This window comes from Palaemon carinicauda, chromosome 8 (genome assembly GCF_036898095.1).
Source record: "Palaemon carinicauda isolate YSFRI2023 chromosome 8, ASM3689809v2, whole genome shotgun sequence".
NCBI classification, from domain to species: Eukaryota; Metazoa; Arthropoda; class Malacostraca; order Decapoda; family Palaemonidae; genus Palaemon; species Palaemon carinicauda.
Genome location: NC_090732.1, coordinates 139,270,687 through 139,291,584, shown reverse-complemented (window position 1 = coordinate 139,291,584; position 20,898 = coordinate 139,270,687). Strand labels below are relative to the sequence as shown.

The window sequence follows — 20,898 nt, the reverse complement described above, 5'->3', positions numbered from 1 at the left end:
TTCTCTTACCTTTTTGGGAGGTAGAACCAGCTTGTGCCGTGCAAGGTCCCACTGTATGCCTAACCATTCGAAGCGGTCTGATGGAAGTAGGCGGGATTTTTGGAGATTGACCCGAAATCCCAGGTTGGCGAGAAAACGAAGTACTTTCTTCGTAGCTCTGTTGCACTCCAGGGCTGACCGAGCCCAAATAAGCCAATCGTCCAGATAAGCAACGATCTGAATCCCTTGGTTCCTGAGTTGTTCTAGCACCGTCTCTCCCAGTTTCGTGAATATCCTGGGTGCAATGTTGAGGCCGAAGGGCATGACTTTGAATGCAAAGGCTTTCCTGCCTAGACGGAAACCTAGGTAAGGAGAGAAGTTTCGAGCTATTGGTACGTGATAATAGGCGTCGGTAAGATCGATAGAGGTGGTGACGGCCCCACGGGGAAGCAGGGTACGTACCTGAGAGATGGTCAACATCCGGAACTTGTCGCAGAGGATGTAAGAATTTAGCTTTGACAAGTCCAGGACCACTCTCAATGCCGACGAGCCTTTCTTCGGAACTGTGAACAGGCGGCCTTGGAACTTCAGCGATCGAACCCGTTTGATTGCTTTTTTTCTGTAGTAACTCGGTGGTGTACTCTCTCAGAATGGATGTGGGTCTCTGGAAGAAGGTCACTGGAGGAGGAGGGGAACCTTGTGACCATTTCCACCCCAAGCCTTTGGAGACTATGCTGTGAGCCCACGGACTGAAGGTCCAACGGTCTCGAAAGTGGTATAGTCTCCCCCCTACCGGAACTATATCATTGCGAGGGAGTGAATCTAGGTTCTTTCCCTCCTCGAGAACCCCTTGTCCTAGGTCCGCCTCGTTGACGGAACTGTCCTCTAGCCCTGTAGCTACCTCTCTGGTGTCCACGAAAGGGACCTGAGGGTCCGTAGCTAGGGATGTATGCGGGTGAGGGCATCCAAACGGGGTTGGGTTGGGTACCTGGGGGAGCAGTGAGGTAGACCACCTGTTGAGGGTGTTTCGGCTGTAGAGGAGACGAAGCAGTGGGAGACTGTGAAGACGAGTGGGCAATCGACGATTGTTGGTAGTGACCTCGGCTCGTCTTGTAAGGGGCAAACCTCTGTTTCTTCCTGAAGAAGTTTTGTTTTTGCCCTTCAACCCTCTTTTTGGCAGTGAGGCCCCACCTCACTTGCAAATTTTGATTTGCTCTCGCAGCGTCTTGTAGTACCTTGTTCACCTCCTCCTGAGGAAAAAGGTTCTTACCCCAGCAGGGGGAAGCTATCAGCCTATTCGGTTCATGCCTGATCGTGGCCTCAGAAAGAACGTGCTTCCTGCAACTAACCCGAGCCGAACAAAACTCGTGTAAGTCGATTTGGAAGGACAGAGACAGGTTCTTTGTGAATACCCGGAACATGGTCTCGGTCGGGTAAAGTGAGGTTAGGGACTCCACGGAGGTAATGGAGTGGAGAGACCTAGCCAACCTATTCCGTGCCTCAAACTCAGTCTTGAGAAGAATATCTGGTAATTTAGGAAGCTTCTCGGAGAACAGATTAGAGGCACAGTCTGGGTCTAACTTCCCTACTGTGAAAGTAGCGGGGGCATCATCCCAGATAGTAACGGTACTCGGAATGAGCATGGAGGTGGGATCGGTCTCTTTAAGAGCTGGCATGGCAGAACCTTCTTTGATAGCCTGAAAAGTAAGAGCTGCCACTTTATCTGTAATAGGCAAGGTAATACCTGGAGAAGCTGTAAATATGGTGTAGGCTCCTTTGTGTGGGGTGAGCTTGGAATTAGTGCAACCCCAGTCTGACAACGTCCTGGCCCAGAAAGATTGGGCCTGCTCTTTAGGGAATATTACCGTTTCCTTCGGTACCTTGTCTAACCTAACCAAGGCATGTTCTTTCAATCGGACGAAGCCGTTGAATGGGAATTCTAGTCCCGGAGGGTAAAATTCTAAGTCCTCTAGAGGACGGGTGCCTATGCCCTCTAGAGTTATGGCACCATCAATATATGGAGCATGTAAGGCAAACCTCCAAGGGTTGTTTTTCTCGAAGGGAGGTAACTTCGATGCGTCCGGGGCTGAAGGAGGGGGCATCTGAGTTCCGGAACGGATGAGACTTGCCACCATATCTTTGAGCTCCGTCATAGCTCCTCGGTCTGCCCTAGACTGTTGAAGATATTGTTGTATCTGCTCTTTCACAATATCCCTGACCATGGCGGCGGATAAAGGGGGCTCCCGAGCTTGATCCTCTAACGAAGCCCTGGACTTAGTAGACTTTGACTTCTTAGGAGTCACAGTTTTAGGTATAGCAATATGAACATCAGGATCCTTTGAGGGTCCCGGAACCGGTGACACTGATAATGGCAAAGCTGAAGGCTTAAAGGTACGTAGTGGCTTCACCTTGGGTCGTACAGGAATGGAGGAACCTAGAGGAGAAGCCGTAGGTTTATCAAAGCCGTGAAAGGAAGTAGAAGAGGAAGGAGTGTGGGGTGAAAGGGGGTCCACCAACTCAACACCACCTACCTGCTCATCCATGGGTTCCTCGTCCAGACCTAGGTAGGGCTCGGCCTCCGTCACTAAAACCTCTTCCTCAGTTAGAATGGTTTCTCTAATCACTTCAATTAACGGGGCCGCTGTCTCCGGTGAAACTGCTGCAGTAGTAGAGCCTGGGAATAGGCGAGAAGCCATGTCTCCATCAAGAAGATAGGGTGCGCCAGCAGGCGCATTCCTCCCAAACCCTGACACCCAAGTCCGGAGAGTAGCTCTCGCCTCCCTGAGAGATTCATCATCAGCCTGAAAGAGGAGAGGGAATTAATGATGAAGTCAAAACTGAAGTCAATATACAAAGAGCAATTAATTCTTCGCAAAGAATATTAACAGGGACACTAGAACCAACTTACCTCCTCGCTCAGGAGTAGGGCTGACAGCCCATAGCAGAGCATGCATGCCTCCGGAAACCATATCGTATAGGGGGCTTGTCCCGGTTCCCGAGAGAAGGATATGGCGCAATGGGCATGGGCCCGGCATAGATCATGGCCCATGGGATCAGTAAAGGCAGCGGAGCAGCCCCTGGCAGTGCAGCGGACTTTCTGTAAAAAGAAAGAAGACATAAGTCTGGATGTTCCTTGAGATTCTTGTCATTGACTTATGAATCAGAAACACTTAAATCTTAATTAATGTGTGAGTATGGTAGTAGCTAACACCTTAATAAAATAAGAAATTATAATAGAAAACCAGTAACCACATAGCATGAATCTCTAAACTTCATCGATATCACACTGTTAACTCCGGTTCTGGACTCCTGCTTGATCTCTGTTTTTACCGGAGGTCCGGTAGCAAAGGCCCGTCATCGTGAAATCGTGACCGTCTCCGGTACGATAACATTATCCTCAATGAATGAGTTATCTCCAGTGAAGCCGGAGATACGATGAAAACGGGGGCCTTAACTGTGTAATTGTGATCAAACATGACAAAGGTTCGTGTGTAAAAGGCTTCAGCCGGAGTCCGAGTGCCGGATTTCACCGTTGCACTCCAAAAATCTGCTCCGGAACGATAACTAGTTCTCACCCAATGAGTATCCATTATAGCGGAGCATAACTCAAGGCGGAGCCAAGCATAACTCAAGGCGGAGCTAAGGGTGTCGGTATAAAACGACCCCAATTAATGACTCATACACTAACGTACCTAATAATAGTGTTAGCTATATTAACAGTAACCACATCAATAAATCGTTTATAATATTAAACGTACTATCATCAATTCTGATACTGAGAAGAGGCCTGAATAACCCGTGATCGTATAAAAACGAAGAACGGGAAATTCACCTCTCTTACTCAAAGAAAACGAGAGAAAGGATAACTCATACCTGTAGAACAGGAAACGAGCACTCTATGCTTTCGCTCTCAAGGTTACATATTAAAAATTAACATCACACAATAAATAAGAAATTTAATAAAATTGATTGCTTTTCTTAGTAATAGTAATAACGAAGAATAACGACAACGTAACCAAAAAACAAGGATATAGTCTAAAACGAACCCTCCAGGAGGGTACAAATTAACAGACTAAATCGCTAAGCTTTAAATCGTTACTATGCTTTAAAACGCTAAGCTTTAAATCGTTACTATGCTTTAAAACGCTATCTTAAATCGCTATTCTTCGTAGGTCCAAATTGGACTTGCAAGCAAATAAATACCATAGTAAAAATTAATAATAATTAATGATAACATAAAAGGCCATAAAACATAAGTGATATAACCTATCCGACAGAGTACCAGATGGGCAAAATTAACTAGAAAATTTACCGAAGCGAACATACCCAAAATGGCTGCCGATATCTCGGCAGGACAATCGCTTCCAAAACTAAAAACCACCATAATGGAAATAGAACAAATGCCCGGTACTGTCAAAAACTGCCAAAACAAATTATGGTACTTAACATTGGTAAGGGTGAAGTAACAACGTCAGTCATGTTGAAATAACGAGAAATTCTTCGAAAAAACACTGTGCCCAAAAAAACTATGCTTGCTTGAAGTCCAATTAAAGAAGGATGTCCTAGAGGGCGCGCGTGGTAGGTGTCGTTGGGGAGATCAACCATGTTATCTAGGGCCTGTCACGGCCCTCCCCATTGATGAAGGGATTATCTAAATGGAAGACAACCTGTGAATAGTGGTTTACACACGCCTTTGTTTAATACACGACACCTACAAGGTGTTCGCGCGAGGGTTGTAACCTCTGCATTCCATGCTTTTATCTTTCTCTAGTATATTTGGAAGATTTATATTAGGAAAGGTATAAGGAAGGACCTTTCTCACCGGCCGTCACAGGCCCCCCAGAAATATATATATATATATATATATATATATATATATATATATATATATATATTTACTTAGTCATGGAACCAATCTATCATCTTTACCATTATGGAATGGAAATTATTAGTTAAAATTACACAAACTTGACATTGCACATCATTCAGAAAACAACCCTTGTGCAGATTTAAGATGAGAGGACTTGCTTAATAATTGCTCACATCAAAATCTGGGTCAATAGATGCCTGTATCCTATTCATTGTAGATGTATTTAGACTTTAAGGAAATATATATTTTTGTCATGATTGCATATTTATTTCAGTATCAGAAAGAGCAAGAATGTCTAGAAAAACGAATCAAAATGTCAAAGGAACATCAATCCAGTCAATTATTTTCAGAAAAGGATCAGTTAAATCAGGTATGTGATGTTTTTTATACATTTTATGGTATGTTAAGAACTGTTTGAAAGACTATATTGAAATAATTTTTATTGAAATAGATATTTGGAATTTTATAAAAATAAAATGTTGACACCCAACATATGTAAACACGCATAAACATTCAACAGAAGGTGCATGCTTTTGAACTGGAATATATAGAAAAACTCCGGGTTATAGAAAATATTATTATTGACTGCAATACTCAGAATGTACACCTAAAGGAAGAATTACGTACAGTTAAAGAGTCCTTGAAGCACCAAAAGCTTTTAAATGTTGTTCGTGATGTTGCAACCTGGCCAAGAAAAGACACTAACTTTCCAATTGCTGAAAATAATCAAATTATAGTTGGTACATCAGAGGATACTAGTACAGGTTAGTAGAGTAGAGTAATTTTTTTTAATCAGCTTTTCTGGCAGATTATATCAAGCAAATTGAGTAGATTGAATTTTTAATGCCATCATTATGCGTATTGAAGCAAGCATAACTGCTTCTGTAATGCAACTGGTATTTTCTGAGGGTAATTAGATTTTGACAGGTTTTATATCTTTGAGACTGCAATGTTACTTCCATATGCATTGCTCTTTAATGATGTGTTTACTTCCATAAGTGTGATATATTTATTCTTATGCTGTAGTGTATTCATATGTATAGAGGAAAGAATGATGAGCTGAAAATCTTTTACTTTGAAGAATTTGAATTATCTTATTTACTAAACAATAATTTAATTTTTCATTACATAACACAGTACAGTACTGTATTTTAAATCAAGAAAAATTGCAAAAATATACAGATAAATATTTTTTTTTTTTCTCAAAATGATATCCTACTTTTGCGAAAGAATTAGAAATTTTGAAAAAGCACGATACTTAACTCCTTGATAAGTGATTGTTCACATGTGAAACAAACCTTCGTCATTTAAATGGGGTTTACTCTGGTGCAAGCTCGGTATGTGTGATGAAGGATTATCAACGATCTGGCAGTCAATATGGCAGCCTCTTTCCAACAGTGTGTAGGGTGGACAGGCTCTGACCTGCACTTGTGTTGTTGCAGTTTTTCAATGCGTTACAGCATAAGTGCAAAGCAAATTTGTTTGATGACAACATGTACTGGTGTGGATGGTCATCATTATGGAATATACACGAGTTGTTTAGATGTTGATTCTCATCCTTTTTGTCTGGCTTGTAGAGGACATCGCAGCACGTCGAAGTCTCTGTGTGTTGTGTGTAGGGAGTGGTTGGCCTCTCAATGAGAGAAATTTCATGGTTGAAAGAAAAAGCAATCTAGATGCAATAATTCTCCTCCAATAGCTTTGGTTTCGAAAGTGAGTGAGATGTTGAAACTCCCCCTCCTGCTCCTTCATCCTCGAGTTCACAATACGAGACAATAAGGATGGCGGCCAAGTGTTTTATCAGGTTTTCCTGACTATGTGGATTCTTCTGCTTTCCACAGCAAAGCAGGATATTGTTCACTAGAGGTTGATACTTGTTACATCTTTATCCCCAATCTTTGAGCATGCTCCAACTGTAACTCTCCGCACGCCAACTGAAAAGCACCCTGTTGTGCCATCGCCCTCTTCTTCTAGCACCTTGGCCTCTTGCAGTCAGCTTCTCGTATTTATTCGGGGGTAAAACCGCAAGTTTTCTTTTTATTCACCTTGTGCAACTCCCATACAGTTGGTGAGTTACTCGCCTGAGTGCCCACCCCACCCCTTTCTCTCTCCATTACACTTACTGTCATCAACGATGAATCATCAGCTTCCCCTTACACCTAGAGATCCATGTATCCTTTACAATATTGACCCAAAGGAAACCAGGGCTCACAAAGTCAGGAGTATTGCCCCCCCCACTCTCTAATAAAGAAAACCTGTCAGTCGGCCAAGTGCTGGCAGCATGTTTCCGAGAAAAAGCAGACAACCTTCACATCCTTCTACGTGCGATAATGTACTCACAAGTCCCTTGACACCTTTATGCTTGGACCGTAGGGTTGTGGTGGCGTATTGGAAAAGTCTCTTCCTGTCAATCTGCCAGACTATGATTCGAGTCCTACTCAAGCTTGATAGTTTCTTGTAGTGTCTGGAACCATACCCATCCTTGTGACCTAAAGATTAGGTTTTGGGGGAGACTGTAGGTCTATCTGCTGAATCATCAACAATCATTGCCTAGCCCTCACCGGTCCTAGCTTGGATGGAGAGGGAGCTTGGCCACTGATCATATGAATATGTGGTCATTCTCCAGGTTATTGCCACTGTCCCTTGCTTCTGCCATTCATATGGTAGCTGCTCATGCCATTGTTTAGCAAGCCAGCTTCCTCTTGGAACGGATTACATCTCGTCTATGGTAACATTTTGACTTGTGGCAGTATTGAAAAGAAGTATAACTGGCTTCATTTTTCTGCACTTCTCCTTAGGGTCAGCGATAGAAGTATTACAAGCTGGTTGGACCAGATGCTGGGAAGTTACATTTCAGAGCACCATTCTTTGTAATCAAAGAAGTACCATATATCTTCCCACCTCTCATCCAAGCTGGAGTATGAAGCTAATGCCAACCTGTTACTGATGCCCTTGGGGGTAGGGTTTCCTTTTGCATAGTGCTGTACAATTCATTGTATGACCCAGATCCTATCTGTTTATCATTATTATGGTAAAAATATAGTGGGCGATAGCATCCTCGCTTTTTGTTCTCCACAAATCAAGTGTGGAACACTTTCAGAGAAGTTACACAACCTTCCAGTTATGGTTCCAAGGAGACTACCAACTCGCCAAGCAGTGTCTCCCGAATTAGAAGAAGAGGGGTTTGTATATCATGTGGGAATAAATACCAAATTTTAAAAGTAATTTGTATTTTTCCTAACCATTGAAACCTGAGTCCTTTGATATAATTTCCCTCCTCAAACCACCCTTCTAAGTTCTTGGCTAAAGTATCAAAAGTGATTGATAACCAACCTTGATGTCAGATAACTGCCTGTTGTCCATTTCAATGACCAATTCCAGCTTGTGCCAAAGTAATCTCCAGTCCAATTCCAGCTTAAGCCAAAGTAATCTCTCAACCGATTCCAGCTCATGCCAAAGTAATCTCCCTACCGATTCCAGCTTGTGCCAGAGTAATCTTCCTAATTAGAGGACTCAGTTTGAATGGTTAGGAAAAATAAAAGCTATTTTTATATGTGTATATATATATATATATATATATATATATATATATATATATATATATATATATATATATATTGTCGTATGATAATTATTTATTTTTAGGTAGTATTATTTCAGGATTTAAGATAATTAAATTAGGATTTTTATAAAATTTCTGATAATTTTCTTGTTTAAAAAAAAAAATGCTTTTGAAAGATGATATAAAATGGTAATATGAAATATTATGACTTCTACCAAACATTGTATTTTCATATCTGATATAGATCAGGAACAAAATGTTTTTTTTAAGAGTTTCTCTTCCATGTTGAGTCTTATTTTTTAAGGTGAGATTATATGAATTATTGGAAAAAAGCTTTTTAAAGACATCATTTAAGAATAACTAAATACATCAAACTCTGCTCACCATTTATTTTAAATGATTGAGGAATCTAAACGATGAATTTCCTACCTTTTTAAACCAGAAGTATTTGGAGGGAGTAAAGTAACTTTCCATTTGCAACAAGTGAGAGGATAGCAGTCCTTCTCTATGGAAACTTCCTTTTTTCTGACTTTTTATTGTATAATTTTCTAAATTGTTACCAAATGGTGAACCGTGTACTGTATACGGAAATCTGATATTGCTGAATCTTTGGATGAGGGAGGTATATATATATATATATATATATATATATATATATATATATATATACATATATATATATATATATATATATATATATATATATATATATATATATATATATATATATATAAACAATTAGAATAATGCCAACGTATCCCTGCGTGTCGTAAGAGGCGACTAAAAGGGGCGGGACGAGGGGGCTGGGAACCCCCTCTCCTGTATTATAATCCTGTGAGACATCAAAGCGGTGGAGCTGGGGGGAGAGTGACTGCTCCCTGCACTCTAGTTTTGGGGTGTTTGAATATGCGTGGATGTAGTACGATAGAGAGTAAAAGATGTGAGATTGGAAGTATATTTAGGAATAGAAGGATGGATATATTAGCTTTGTGTGAGACAAAGATAAAAGGGAAAGGTGAAGTGATGTTTGGTGAAATGTCTGGTAGAGTGTCTGGGATTGAAAGGGGAAGAGCAAGAGAAGGTGTGGCTTTATTGCTGAGTGAATGGATGACAGGTAAAGTAGGGAAATGGAAGGAGATATCATCTAGGTTAATGTGGGTAAGGGTTAGGTTGGGTAGGGAATGTTGGGCTTTTGTCAGTGCATATGGGCCAGGTTGTGAGAAAAGTGAAGAAGAGCGGAATGAGTTCTGGAATGAATTAACTAGGTGTGTAGAAGGACGGGGTAGAAGGAATTATGTAGTTGTCATGGGTGACTTAAATGCTAGAGTGGGTGCCGAAGAGGTAGAAGGTGTCATTGGGAAGTACTGTATGGCGTACCAGGTGAAAATGAAAGTGGTGAGAGACTGGTAGATATGTGTGTTGAGCAAGAGATGGTGATAAGTTTTAGCTTTTTCAAAAAGAAAGATAAAAACAAGTATACATGGGTAAGAATGGCAAATGGAAGAGTGGTAGAAAGGGCGCTAATGGATTATGTGTTGATGACTAAAAGAATGTTTGGAAGATTGAAAGATGTGCACGTATTTAGGGGTATGGGTAACAGTATGTCTGATCATTTTTGGGTGGAAGGAAAATTAATTGTAGCAAAAGAGTGGGGGAATAAAGTAGGTGAATGTAAAAGGGAGCTAGTGAGGGTTGAAGAGCTAATAAAACCGGGGGTAAAAAGTAAAAAACAAGAAAAGTTGAAAATGGCCTATGACAAAGTGAAAGTAAGAGATACTGGTAATTTAGAGGAGGAGTGGAAGTTTGTAAAAGAAAATTTTGTTGGGATTGCAAGTGATGTGTGTGGCAAGAAGTTTGTTGGAAGCAGCATGAGGAAGGGCAGTGAATGGGGGAATGAAGGAGTGAAGGTAAAAGTGGAAGAGAAAAAGAGGGCTTTTGAAGAATGGCTGCAGAGTAATAGTGTAAAGAAGTATGAAAGATATAGAGAGAAAAATGTGGAAGTAAAGCGCAAGGTAAGTGAGGCAAAGAGGGCAGCTGACCTGAGGTGGGGTCAGGGAATGGGTCATTCATATGAAGAGAATAAGAAGTTTTGGAAAGAAGTGAAGAGAGTAAGGAAGGCTGGTTCAAGAATTGAAGAGACAGTGAAAGATGGAAATGGAAGGTTGTTAAAAGGAGAGGAGGCAAGGAAAAGGTGGGCAGAGTATTTTGAAAGTTTACTGAATGTTAAGGATAATAGGGAGGCAGATATAATTGCTGTTGCACGTGTTGAGGTGCCGGTGATGGGAGATAAGAATGAGAGAGAGATTGCAATAGAGGAAGTGAGGAGAGCACTAGATGAAACGAGAGTAGGTAAAGCATCTGGTATGGATGGTGTGAGAGCTGAGATGTTGAAGGAAGAGAGTGTGACTGTACTAGAATGGTTGGTGAGATTGTTTAATATGTGTTTTGTGTTGTCTATGGTACCAGTAGATTGGGTTTGTGTATGTATTGTACCAATATATAAGGGTAAGGGAAATTTGCATGAGTGCTGTAATTCAAGAGGTATTAGTTTGTTGAGTGTAGTTGGAAAAGTGTATGGTAGAGTACTGATTAATAGGATTAAGGATAGAACAGAGAATGCAATCTTAGAAGTACAGGGTGGGTTTAGAAGAGGTAGGGGTTGTATGAATCAGATTTTTACAGTTAGGCAAATATGCAAGAAATATTTAGCAAAAGGTAAGGATGTGTATGTTGCGTTTATGGTTCTGGAGAAAGTGTATGATAGAGTTGATAGGGAAGCAATGAATTGGAATGTGAGGAAGTTATATGGTGTTGTTGGAAGGTTGTTGCAAGCAGTGGAAAGTTTCTACAAAGGTAGTAAAGCATGTGTTAGGATAGGAAATGAAGTGAGCGATTGGTTTCCGGTGAAAATGGGACTGAGACAGGGATGTGTGATGTCGCCGTGGTTGTTTAACTTGTATGTTGATGGAGTGGTGAGAGAGGTGAATGCTCGAGTGCTTGGACGAGGATTAAAACTGGTCTTCGAGAATGACCATGAATGGGAGGTAAATCAGTTGTTGTTAGCGGATGATACTGTACTGGTTGCAGACACAGAAGAGAAGCTTGACCGACTAGTGACAGAATTTGGAAGGGTGTGTGAGAGAAGGAAGTTGAGAGTTAATGTGGGTAAGAGTAAGGTTATGAGATGTACGAGAAGGGAAGGTGGTGCAAGGTTGAATGTCATGTTGAATGGAGAGTTACTTGAGGAGGTGGATCGGTTTAAGTACTTGGGGTCTGTTGTTGCAGCAGTTGGTGGAGTGGAAGCAGATGTACGTCAGAGAGTGAATTAAGGTTGCAAAGTGTTGGGGGCAGTTAAGGGAGTAGTAAAAAATAGAGGGTTGGGCATGAATGTAAAGAAAGTTCTGTATGAGAAAGTGATTGTACCAACTGTGATGTATGGATCGGAGTTGTGGGGAATGAAAGTGATAGAGAAACAGAAATTGAATGTGTTTGAGATGAAGTGTCTAAGGAGTATGGCTGGTGTATCTCGAGTAGATAGGGTTAGGAATGAATTGGTGAGGGTGAGAACGGGTGTAAGAAATGAGTTAGCAGCTAGAGTGGATATGAATGTGTTGAGGTGGTTTGGCCATGTTGAGAGAATGGAAAATGGCTGTCTGCTAAAGAAGGTGATGAATGCGAGAGTTGATGGGAGAAGTACAAGAGGAAGGCCAAGGTTTGGGTGGATGGATGGAGTGAAGAAAGCTCTGGGTGATAGGAGGATAGATGTGAGAGAGGCAAGAGAGCGTGCCAGAAATAGGAATGAATGGCAAGCGATTGTGACGCAGTTCCGGTAGGCCCTGCTGCTTCCTCCGGTGCCTTAGATGACCGCGGAGGTAGCAGCAGTAGGGAATTCAGCATTATGAAGCTTCATCTGTGGTGGATAACGGGAGAGGGTGGGCTGTGGCACGCTAGCAGTACCAGCTGAACTCGGTTGAGTCCCTTGTCAGGCTGGGAGGAACGTAGAGAGTAGAGATCCCCTTTTTGTTTTGTTTCATTTGATAATGTCTGCTACCACCCAAAATTGGGGGAAGTGCCTTGGTAAATGTATGTATGATCTACATTTTCATATGTCAGGATAATCATTACTCCTTTTTTTTTTCCATAGTGATGGGTATCCCCCTTAAGTAACAATAAATTCGGAACAAAATTGCTTATCCTCTCTGAACACGTCCATTGCATCTGTGACAGAGGAATTCAATTCATATGTTGACAGTATGACGGTAGGTGTTGCACTGAGGGCAGGACTCTAAGCCCTCCTCCAAAACTTTTTAAAGAAGGGAAGTAGAGTGTAGGTATTCCTGTCATACCAAGAATATCTTCTAAGAAAACTTGTTCAGATTTATAAATCTAAACATTATGACATCATTGTGTATGAGGTTAAACACACACACACACACACACCGCAGCCTAGGCAGGCCAACAGGCCAAGCAAGTTGTTACCCGCAAGCTTCGTGACATCACTGAACGCTCTGCCAGCTTGACACATGAGCGTATTCCTTCACGTCATGATGCTGCTAAGAGAATAGGGCCATATGGGACCACTTCAAGGAACTCTCCAGATTTGGCACTAAGGCCATAGAGTTTCTCCTCCGTCAGAATATTGAGAATGTGTTCTAAAAAGACTTAATGCTGTCTTAGCTAGATGCTCTAAACAGCTCTCTCCTAGAGATGCTACAATCCCAAGGAATTTTGACCTCATCAATTCTCCTTTCTTTCCGTCCTCGGACGTGACTAAAGCAATTGAAAAGTTAGAAAGACTGGGGCAAAACCCAATAGTCAACACAGCAGTGGCACCAAGGTTGCCCACTTTCTCAGAAACAAAGACCACGTCCTTTAACCAACCCCTTCAACAGAGAAGATTTTCTCCCTTTTTCGGATACACAACAGCCTAAGACGCAGAATTCTATGCCTAACTTTCGCCCGAGAGACCATCCCTTCCGGCCGAAGGGGATGTGGCGGCAGAAGTTCTCACTAGGGAGGTCTTATCCCCCAGCTTACCAACAGTTGGGAGATGCCTTCAAAGCACTTGGCTAAGGTGGCAGGACATAGTGGCTAACCCTTGGACAACAGAAGTCTTCCGTTTAGGTTATTGTATCCCCTTCGTAGCCTGTCCATCTCTTTTGACCAGGAATCGGATCCTACCATTCTATATGAAAGGTTCGTCAAAAGACCTACTCTTAGCAAAGGAAGTCTCCAAGTTGCTAAGCAAAGAAGCAGTAGAGGAAGTCTTCAACGACTCACCTGGCTTCCTCAGCAATCTATTTTTGATAGAGAAGCTGACGGGAGGTTGGAGACCTGTCATAGATTTCTCCATTTTCAAAAAAGGTTCAAGATGGTAACTCCATCCTCCATTCTATTAGGAAGAACAATTACCTTATGATCATTGACCTGAACAATGCATATGTTCAAGTCCCTATCCATCCTGCTCAAAGAAGTACCTAAGGTTCCCCTTTCGAGATAAACTTCCAATTCAGAGTGCTGTGCTTTGTCCTTTCTACAGCCCCTCAGGTCTTTGCCAGAGTCTTTGTTCTTGTTTCTACCTGGGCTCATCCCATGGACATCAGGCTCTTGAGATACTTAGATGACTGGCTTCTTTGGAGAATTTTGAGCTCTCCTACTGAAGCACAGAGACCCGTTACTGTATCTTTGCAAGGAGTAGAGGTCCAGCCTTCTCCAATCAATCCTTCAGGTATCTGGGCATGGATGTGACTCAGTGTAAGCCAGAGCCTTTCCTGCTGCTGACAGCGGCAAGGTTTAGAACTTTGACTGTAACTTTCCTGAAAGGAGACTTCCTACCTGCCTGGATGTGGCAAAAGTTGTTAGGTCACCTCACCTTGTTAGAGAATTTGTCCCCCTAACGAAATTGCATCTGGCCTCAGTGAAGTGGGCTCTGAATACCCATTGTTCCCAAGCCTCAGACCATCCCGTAACCTTGCTAAAAAATACCTAAGAGCCTGTGTTGCCTCAAGGAGAATCTGTTAGCGGGAACACCCCTCCTGGATCCTGCCCCACAGTTCATGCTGTTCACAGAACATCTCGCCAGTGATGGGTCGCCCATATGGGAGAGGAACAGATCCCTGGACTAGGGTCAGAGGAAGGAAAGACAAGATCTTCCACCTAAACATCCAGGAAATGAAAGAGGCACAATTATCGTTACTCCAACTCCCAAGACACTGACAGGGTACTCCGTAGTATTTATGAATGACATCACATTAGTGATCTACATTTCCAAAAGAGACATAGCCTCTCTCCTGATATGCAACCTAGCAATAGAGATTCTGAAATGGACACAGTCCCAGGCGATATCTCTCACTCAGTGAGGTTTATCTCCTGGAAGAGAAATGTCATTGTAGACCAACTGAGCTGTCAAGGGATGACAGTTGGTTCAGAATGGTCTTTGGTTCCTCTAGTGGCAAAGAGACGTGACTTTGACCTCCTTGAGAACTAAAACCCCTATCCTGGTTGTGACTAAGGTCCTACGGGCTGTAAAGAAAGCCCCATATAAACCTATGCATAAAGCTTTAGACAGAGACCTTAGCCTGAAGACAGTCTTCCTCCTTGCCTTAGCTTCAGTCAAGAGAGTGAGTGAACTGCATGGTTTATCTCACCTTGTGTTACATTCCAGAGGGTGGAGAGAACTTTCTTTGTCTTTTGTGCCTGAATTTGTTGCCAAAACCCAAACCTGGAGACCCTGATGACATATTACTATGACCTGTAAAAGCAGTACTTAAATATCTAAACACAACACAGTATCTCAGGCCCAGAATCTCCAATTTATTTGTGAGCACTGGTCATTCCAAAAAGAATGTTTCCCGTAACACCATCTCTTTGGTTGAGAGAAATCGTCATGAGAGTCTATAAGTCCTCAGGGGAAGCATCTCCAAGAATATTATATACGTGGGCTTGCTGCAACCCTAGTGTTCTGCAAAAACCACTCGATAGCTCAAGTCCTAAAAACAGGAATCTGGAAGAGACATACCACTTTTACAAACCACTACCTTAAAAATTGCACACACAGGTCCTTGGACACTTTCTGTAGAACCCATTCTTGCTCCACAACAAATAGTATAATTTAAGCTCTCATTCGACAAGTAAAGTAACCTCTTCTATCCTAGGCATTAGTTACTCTGCATTATAATGGTTTTTATGAGTATAAAGGCAAATGGCAATTTTGATTGAACTTGAAGCCCTCGCTTAAAAACTCCGTAATGCAGGTAAGAATGCCTTGTGTTTGTGGACAGATATTTCAATGATATATTGTACATACATACATATACCAAGGCATTTCCCCCAATTTTTGGGGGTAGCTGACATCAAACAAATAAAAAAAAGGGGACCTTTCCTCTTTACATTCTTCCCAGGCTGACAAGGGACTCAACCGAGTTCGGCTGGTACTGCTAGGGTGCCACAGCCCTCCCTCCCCCGTTATCCACCACAGAAGAAGCTTCTTAACGCTGAATCTCCTACTGCTGCTACCTCCGCAGTCATCCAAGGTGACCCGAGGAAGCAGCAGGGCCTACCAGAACTGCGTCACAATCGCTCGCCATTCATTCCTATTTCTAGCACGCTCTCTTACCCCTCTCACATCTATCCTCCTATCACCCAGAGCTTTCTTCACTCCATCCATCCACCCAAGCCTTGGCCTTCCTCTCGTACTTCTCCCATCAACTCTTACATTCGTCACCTTCTTTAGCAGACAGCCATTTTCCATTCTCTCAACATGACCAAACTACCTCAACACATTTATATCCACTCTAGCTGCTCATTTCTTACACCCGGAACTACTTTGTTCCTAACCCTATCTATTCGAGATACACCAGCCATACTCCTCAGACACTTCATCTCAAACACATTCAATTTCTGTCTCTCCTTCACTTTCATTCCCCGCAACTCCAATCCATACATCACAGTTAGTACAATCACTTTCTCATACAGAACTTTCTTTACATTCATGCCCAACCCTCTATTCTTTACCACTTCTTTCACGGCCCCCAACACTTTGCATCCTTCATTCACTCTCTGATGTACATTTGCTTCCACTCCACCATTTGCTGCAACAACAGACCCAAAGTACCTAAACTGATCCACCTCCTCAAGTAACTCTCCATTTAACATGACCTTCAACCTCCCACGACCCCTTCTCGTACATCTCATAACCTTACTCTTACCCACATTAACTCTCAACGTCCTTCTCTCACATACCCTTCCAAATTCTGTCACTAATCGGCCAAGCTTCTCTTCCGAGTCTGCAAACAGTACAGTATCATCTGTAAACAATTGATTTATCTCCCATTCAGGATCATTCTCGTCTACCAGTTTCAATCCTCGTCCAGATTTATGGTACCATCTATATATGGAACATGTAAGGCAAATCTCTATGCGTTGTTTTTATCGAAGGAGGTTACTTCGATATGCCTGGGGCTGTAGGGGGAAACTTCCGAGTTCCTGAACGGATCCGACTCACCACCATACTTTTGAGCTCCGTCATAGCCCCTTGGTTTTCCCTAGAATGTGTTGCTTTTAGCAGTCACGGTTTATGCAGGGTAACATGAACATCAGGATCCTTTAAGGGTCCTAGGTCGGTGACGTAGGTAATTGCAAAGCTGAAGGCTCAAAACTCATCCCCACCTACCTGCCCGTCCATGGGGTCGTCGTCCAACCTTAGAGAGGACACTCTGAGGAGATAGGGACCTCTAGATGGAGCATTTCTTCCCAACCTTGATACCCAAGGGCGGAGAGCCTCTCTTGCAGGCCAGAGAGATTCATCATCATCCTGACGGGAACCATGTAGGCGAACCTTCTGTAACAGAAAGGGGACATAAGTCTGGATGTTCCTTGAACTTTGATTAGTGATCCTATTCACAGGCTGGGATCAGCTGTATAACTCATAAAAATCAATTTTAAAGAAAAGTCATTTAATGTACTATCTTTTGGGGTATAGTTCGACACTTGTATTCATGAAATGTGACACTGTTGGCGCATTCGCCACAGGTTGGCCACCCCTGACTCAGACGTTCAGAACCGGGTCTAACATTATTTACTGGCTATTAGTATTCTATTGATTCATCTGTTCACTGACCAGAGTTTCAAGGAACAGTAGATAGCCTCTCATGGCATGGTTGGTCTCGACCCGGCCCTTCATTAGAAGGGGCCAACGTTCGGTTCCCAGTACTGAGTGGAAACTTATTTCTATTTGAACACTATGTTGTATGGATATTTATTCATATTTAGGCATAGTTAGAATTGAATATGCATAAATATAGGCATAATCAATTTATTTCTATTTGAACACGATGTTGTATGAATATTTATTCATATTTAGGTATAGTTAGAATTGAATATGCACAAATATAGGCAAAATCAATTTATTTCTATTTGAACACTATGTTGTATGGATATTTATTCATATTTAGGCATAGTTAGAATTGAATATGCACAAATATAGGCATAATCAATTTATTTCTATTTGAACATGATGTTGTATGGATATTTATCCATATTTATACATAGTTAGAATTAAATATATGCATAAATATAGGCATAGTTATGTTCATATATTTTTATTAGGACTTTCAAGAATAGCTAATGAATATTACCAACGCAAATTCAAAGTGTCATTAAAGTAAGTACAGTTTACTTTGTATTCATGTTAAATCCTTTTCTTTACAGCAAAACAAGAGATTGGCCACCCGTGGTCTGAGTGATCTCTGTCTGTACCGGAGCTCCGGTAACAATCCCCGGTACAAAGGTCCGTCATAGTGACAACGTGAACACCAGAGGAAAACTAATATTAACCTCAATGCTGATCGCCTGTACGATATCCGGTTAAGCCGGAGATTCGATGAAAAGGATCGTAATAACGATATTGTGATTATTCATGAAAAAGGGTTCATACCCTGATTCTGATCATCTGATTGATCTCTGTTTGTAACGGAGAACCAGTGACAAAGGTCCGTCATCGTGAAAACGTGACCCTCAGTGGTACGAGAACATTCTCTAATACTGAATGTTTGTGTTATCTCCAGTGAAGCCGGAGATTCGATGAAAAAGGGACCGTAATAATGAAACTGTGAAGTCTTCATCGGTATCACATTGTTAACTCCGGTTCTGGCCGTCTGCTTGATCTCTGTTTGTACCAGAGATCCGGTAGCAAAGGCCCGTCACCGTGATATCGTGACCGTCCCCGGTATGATAACATTAACCTCAATGAATGATTGTGTTATCTCCCGTGAAGCCGGCCGTAACGGTGTAATTATGATCAAACATGACAAAGGTTCGTGTGTAAAAGGCTTCAGCCGGAGTCCGAGTGCCGGATTTCACCGTTGCACTCCAAAATCTGCTCCTGTACAATAACTAGTTCTCACCCAATGAGTATCTATTATAGCGGAGCATAACTCAAGGCGGAGCTAAGGGTGTCGGTATAAAACGACCCCAATTAATGACTCATACACTAATGTACCTATTAATAGTGTTAGCTATATTAACAGTAACCACATCAATAAAAACGTTTATAATATTAAACGTACTATCATCAACTCTGATACTAAGAGGAGGCCTGAATAACTCGTGATCGTATAAAAACGGAGAACGGGAAATTCACCTCTCTTACTCGAGCTAACAAAGAAAACGAGAGAAGGGATAACTCATATCTGTAGAACAGGGAACGAGCAGTCTCTGTTTTCGCTCTCAAGGTTACATAATAAAAAACTAACATCACACAATAAAACAAGAAAATTAATAAAATTGATTGCTTTTCTTAGTAATTGTAATAACCAAGAACGAAGAATAACGACAACGTAACAAATAAACAAGGATATAGTCTAAATCGAAGCCTCTGAGGCGAGTACAAACTAACAGACTAAATCGCTAAACTTTAATTCGCTATTCTTTAAATCGCTATTCTTCGTAGGTCCAAATTGGACTTGCAAGCAAATAAATACCATAGTAAAAACTAATAAAAATTAATGATAACACAAAAAGGCCATAAAACGTAAGTGATATAACCTAGATGACAGAGTACCAGATGGGCAAAAATAACTAGAATATTTAGCGAAGCGAACATAACCCAAAATGGCTGCCGATACCTCGGCAGGACAATCGCTTCCAAACCTAAAAACCACCATATGGAAACAGAACAAATGCCCGGTACTGTCAAAAGCTGCCAAAACAAACTATGGTACTTAACATTGGTAAGGGTGAAGTAGCAACATCAGTCACGTTGAAATAACGAGAAACTCTTCGAAAAAACACTGTGCCCAAAAAACTCAACTTGTATGCAAGTTCCAAATCAGAAGGATGACCTGGTGAGCGCGAGTGGTAGGTGTCGGTAGGGTAACCCAACTGTATTCTCTAGGGCCTGTCACGGCCCTCCCCCTTTGATGAAGGGATTATCTAAATGGAAGACAGTCTGTGAATAGTGTTTTACAAACGCCCTTGTTAGATATACGACACCAACAAGGTGCTCGCGCGAGGGTTGTAACCTCTGCATTCCATGCTTTTAATTTTCTCTGGTATATTTGGAAGATTTATATCAGAAAAAGTACAAAGAAGGACTTTTTCGCCGGCCGTCACAGGTCGACCCAGAAATGACTAAAGTTTGTATGTGCTAGGAATAAACTACAAATTTTATATAATTTGTGTTTTTTCTAGCTATACAAAACTAAGTCATTTACCTGAGGTCTTGCCTCAGCCACCCCTCAAGTTTTTAACGAGAAGAGTGTTGTGACAACGCTTGAGACAAGCGTAGCATGGCGCAATCTACTTATTTCTTTTTTGATTGTCTGGCCATAGAAAACAAAACCAGAAGTAACCCCATTAAATGATTTTGGTTTGTATAGCTAGGATAAATACAAATTATATGAAATTTAACCTTCATAAATGTGTCAAAGGCTTCTTTATATAATAATCTGTCATTTTACTTTTATCTTTAGCTGGCCAAGTTGACATCATAGATGAGACCACTAAAATTTCTGAAACTGAAGATATGGAAGAACAAGCTGGAGAATACTCTTCAAATCAATCCACTGGATCTCTGAAAAGAATTGAGGTTAGAAAACAGCCGAGGAGGGCTGTAAATTCCAAAGGTAAAAAATGAAGGGGAGGCAAAACTCCATTTCTGCTCGGATTATATTACATTTACAAATTATGTATATATTGGAAATGTAGAAAAAAAGGCCAATAAATGAGTATGGGATAATCAGTTACTAATCACATCCTTATAGGCATAAAATTATTTCATACTTTTGCTTAACCTAACTGTGGTTAGTTTCATGTTTATCTGATAAAATGTTTGGCTATTAGATACATTGAAAAGTCCAATTACCACCAGTACTTCGCATTGGAATCAAAACCCAAACGTCAGATGAAAGGCAAGGTCTCTATAAATCCTGCTGGCAAACACACTTTTGTACAAACACTTAAAACACAAAGGTAGTGGGTTGGTCAAGGC

At 41.5% G+C, this 20,898-nt stretch overlaps 1 protein-coding gene across 2 annotated transcripts in view; it reads left to right on the top strand.

Annotated features, from left to right (window-relative positions):
- Nucleotides 1-20,646, top strand: part of LOC137645015 (centrosomal protein of 128 kDa-like) — a 157,700-nt gene extending 137,054 nt beyond the window's left edge. For both annotated transcript variants that reach the window (XM_068377879.1, XM_068377880.1), the window contains 3 exons: nucleotides 5,124-5,219; nucleotides 5,370-5,613; nucleotides 20,381-20,646. In XM_068377879.1, the coding sequence (XP_068233980.1) occupies nucleotides 5,124-5,219; nucleotides 5,370-5,613; nucleotides 20,381-20,544 (504 nt within the window). In that variant the 3' untranslated portion in view covers nucleotides 20,545-20,646. The remainder of the gene's footprint in view (nucleotides 1-5,123; nucleotides 5,220-5,369; nucleotides 5,614-20,380) is intronic.
- The last annotated feature ends 252 nt before the right edge of the window (nucleotides 20,647-20,898 follow it).